This window comes from Sinocyclocheilus anshuiensis, unplaced genomic scaffold (genome assembly GCF_001515605.1).
Source record: "Sinocyclocheilus anshuiensis isolate Anshui unplaced genomic scaffold, SAMN03320099.WGS_v1.1 scaffold2347, whole genome shotgun sequence".
NCBI classification, from domain to species: Eukaryota; Metazoa; Chordata; class Actinopteri; order Cypriniformes; family Cyprinidae; genus Sinocyclocheilus; species Sinocyclocheilus anshuiensis.
Window position 1 is genome coordinate 66,411 of NW_015541043.1, and position 3,656 is coordinate 70,066.

General features: G+C 37.5%; 1 protein-coding gene across 2 annotated transcripts in view; it reads left to right on the forward strand.

The window, feature by feature from the left end:
• The window catches only part of LOC107690576 (partitioning defective 3 homolog), a 91,788-nt gene that overhangs the window by 45,390 nt on the left and 42,742 nt on the right, over window positions 1–3,656 (forward strand). For both annotated transcript variants that reach the window (XM_016488946.1, XM_016488947.1), the window contains exons 9-11: window positions 92–477; window positions 2,969–3,108; window positions 3,217–3,345. In XM_016488946.1, the coding sequence (XP_016344432.1) occupies window positions 92–477; window positions 2,969–3,108; window positions 3,217–3,345 (655 nt within the window). The remainder of the gene's footprint in view (window positions 1–91; window positions 478–2,968; window positions 3,109–3,216; window positions 3,346–3,656) is intronic.

Genomic DNA, 3,656 nt, shown 5'->3' on the forward strand with positions numbered 1-3,656 from the left:
TTTTTTTAAATAAATGTTTTAATGCTGAAAATTAATTATAATTGTATTAATCCATAAACCTAAATGTTTGTGTGTTTTTGTATGTTCTCAGAGCTCAGAACATGTTTCGTCAGGCAATGCATTCTCCCGTCATCCTGTTCCACGTAGTGCCGACCACCATGAGATCCCAGTATGAGCAGATATCCCATAATGAACACAACCCCAGAGCGAACATTGACCTTTCCGGACGTTTCAGCCCTGACTCCCTCACCAATGACCTGGTCGGCCTGGATCACGCTGCTCACCGATTGGCGCAGCACATGCCACACCCACTGAATAACCATTTGGATACCAGCTCTCCCATCCATCATCCTGTTGGCTCATCAGGAAAACCTCCATCAGGTCACGCCTCCTCTCCCCAAAGAGGATTAAGCCCCACCCCCACAACTGGCTTTACCAAGAAGGTTGGGCGGAGACTTGGAATCCAGCTTAGAAAAGGTATCAGTAAAAAAAACGTCCTGTTGCTTTTTGTAAATTATTAATAAATGGCTGTCACTTGATGATAAACTGCTCGTTATGCTGGTTGATTACTGCATATATTAATATTTGCTGAGAAAAGCTCTAATGAAGATGAATTTAAAACATTTTATTATTGATGTAGACAATAAAATGATTGAAAAGGCATTACAATTTTAACACATTTTTATATAATTAATTGTACTAAAACAATAAATATTATTTTGTTAATATTTTATTGTAGGTTAGTTTTCCTGTCTTGATAACTAAATTAGTTTAAATTACTACTATTATTATGTACTAAATTACAGAGCCGGCTTCCAAATTTGTGGATTATTTTATTAAACCATTGGTTAGTGAACTTCCCTCGTTCATTCAAGATACAACTCATGTATTGAATATCGTTAAAGAAGAGTACATTAAAGATAATCGGAATAGAACATGAACCCAGGTCAATAAGAGGAGGTGATAGGGTCAATAGGCTTTTACAGAGAGAGTCTTTCTGGATCTATACACTGAAAGCAACTAAACTTCCAGGCTTAAATGGGGAATTAGACCTTGTACCTTTTTTGTAATAAGAATTCAGATCTGGAAATATTATATTGTTGATCTTGTTTTTTTTTTTTGTTTTTTTAAGAAATTTATACTATGTACATACATTGATTTGTGGAGTCTGATTTATATATTTAAGTTTGTCATTTTTATTTGATTTTTTTCTCCTTTATATATGATTATATTGTGTTTGATTTAATTAGATATGTAATCGTCGAACTTCCTCTCTTCTGTTTGTCCTGTGTAGCACGACCAGGTGATTGTTATTTGACTAATTAATTGCTGCTCAAAATGAACTCAGATTTTGTTTGTTACTCACACCCTGACGAAGGCAAAATAGCCACAACGCGTAGGTGTGCACTTGTCACCTGTTTTTAAAACTTATAGCCATGATGAAATAAAGGCTTTTTAAAACTTTTTGAATAAGATTCGAGTGCCTTGGACTACTATTATTCTTATGAGTTGAATCATCCCTTGCACCCAAAGAGCACCGAGACAAGAACCCTATACCCCGTGCAGCACTTCTTTTACATTCTTTGTCAACTAAATTATGTTTATTTGTTATTTTTATTAAAATGATTTAATATGCGATGTGGCTATGTTAAAATATGCTTTATGCCCTGTTTATGATTAAGGCTGCTAATGAATCCAGATGTCTATTGCTGAGCATATTTCCCATCCTGCAGAGTCTGCTGTACTGATTCAGCTGTGAGAATGTTGCTCTGTTATCTGCCAACAGCTCCTTACTGTATGTGTGTGTTTCCCTGCTTTAAAGGTGTGGGATGTGAAATGATTGACAACAGTTGGCACAAGTCTTGGCACCTGTGTGTGGACAGGTGGCCCAGCGGGTGCACGGGGTGGCGGCGGGGTTACGGAACAGGGGTGCAGGGAGCGTTGCTAGGCAGCGCCGCGTGTCAGTGTGATGTGTTTCCATATGGCTGTCTGATTCTCTGTGTTTCATTGGACCCAAGTCACACACACACAGGAAAAGCTCGCAGTGTTCTTTTTGAAAAGTGTGACTGAACTCAACCTGTGGGGCCACTTTCTCTTTCTCACTCTCTGTCTCTCTGTCAGGCTCAGATGCTCTTATCTCAGCCTTCTTACACAGTCTCCAATTTCTGTACCTCAGAAGGTTTAAGCCCAGCCTGTTGGATCGATAGGTCATGATCTTGTGTTGCCTTTCAGACCCCCTGTAGTCCAGGTGGCTTCTGTTCTAGTCCTGTAGCCTGATGGTTCTCTAAGCCGCAAGCTTCTGATGTTACTCACATGCACAGAAAGCAGACTCAAAACTGTGTGGGCTAAGAGCTAAATGAATGCATTTAAACTGCAGTCCTTTCAAATGTACTTTAATTTCATTATGTATCTGACACTGAAATATTATGTAGTAGAACAGTACAGATTACAGATTCACTGTGGGACTTAAATAATATAATATAATATAATAGAGGTAATATGTTAATAGCAAAAGCTAAATGTAATGTTTTCTAAACATAATATTTTGATAATATAACGTAATACGTTTTTAAAAATGTATTTAGCATTTTTGTACCTAAAATGTTCTCTCTCTCTGTCAACCACTTTACAAATTAAGGAATTTAATTGTTAAATTCTTTTTTTTTTTTTTCTTCTAAATCAGAAAGCAGTTTTTAATTTTGTTTTAATTTTTGACCTCAATTTGATGTTTGGGTTACACTTTGTGAATCATTGATCATATAACAAGCAATAGACATATGAAAATAGACACCCCAGAATTTATTTATTTATTTATTCTAAAATTAATTATTAAATTAATTCATTAATTAATAATTTTTAATGTGTTTATTTAAATTTTTTATTTTATATTATGTTTTTCCCCATCAAATGGATAGGTGTATATATCCTTAGCGCTGTCTTTTAACTGTGTTCTCTCTGTGTCTGTCAGGGCCTGAAGGTCTCGGGTTCAGCATCACATCAAGAGACGTCCCTCTTGGAAGCTCCGCCCCTATTTATGTGAAGAATATTCTGCCAAGAGGAGCTGCCATACAGGACGGGAGACTGAAAGCAGGGGATAGATTGCTAGAGGTAAAAAGGAAATAAATACATTTTTATTATATTTTTTAATAATGAAACTATTATAAATGAATAAAGTCTAAATATAGACACAAACGAGTGATTTTGTGGTTGGCGCAGGTCAATGGGGTGGATCTTAATGGGCGTGGTCAGGAGGAGGTGGTTTCTCTGCTGAGGGCGACGCCCATGGGCGGGACTGTGAGTCTTCAGGTACTGAGACAGGAAGAGTCCTTTCTACCCAGAGAGATGGTAAGGAACTGTGTGTGTGTGTGTGTGTGCGCGTGAGAGAGTGTCGAGGTGTGAAATCCTCCTGCTAATGTCTTCATAAACTGTCCATCACTATATCGCACAGCATCTCTGACGTTTAGAGTCTCACCACGTGGTGTGTTTGAGTCAAGGTTAAGTTTTGCAATTTCACATTTTCTTCACACTATTTGCATTTCAATGAGAGCTCTATAAAGAGGACTATTTCTATTTGATTATTTTCGCTAGGGGAAGTCGTGGCCTAATGGTTAGAGAGTCGGACTCGTAACCCAAAGGTTGTGGGTTCGAGTCTCGTA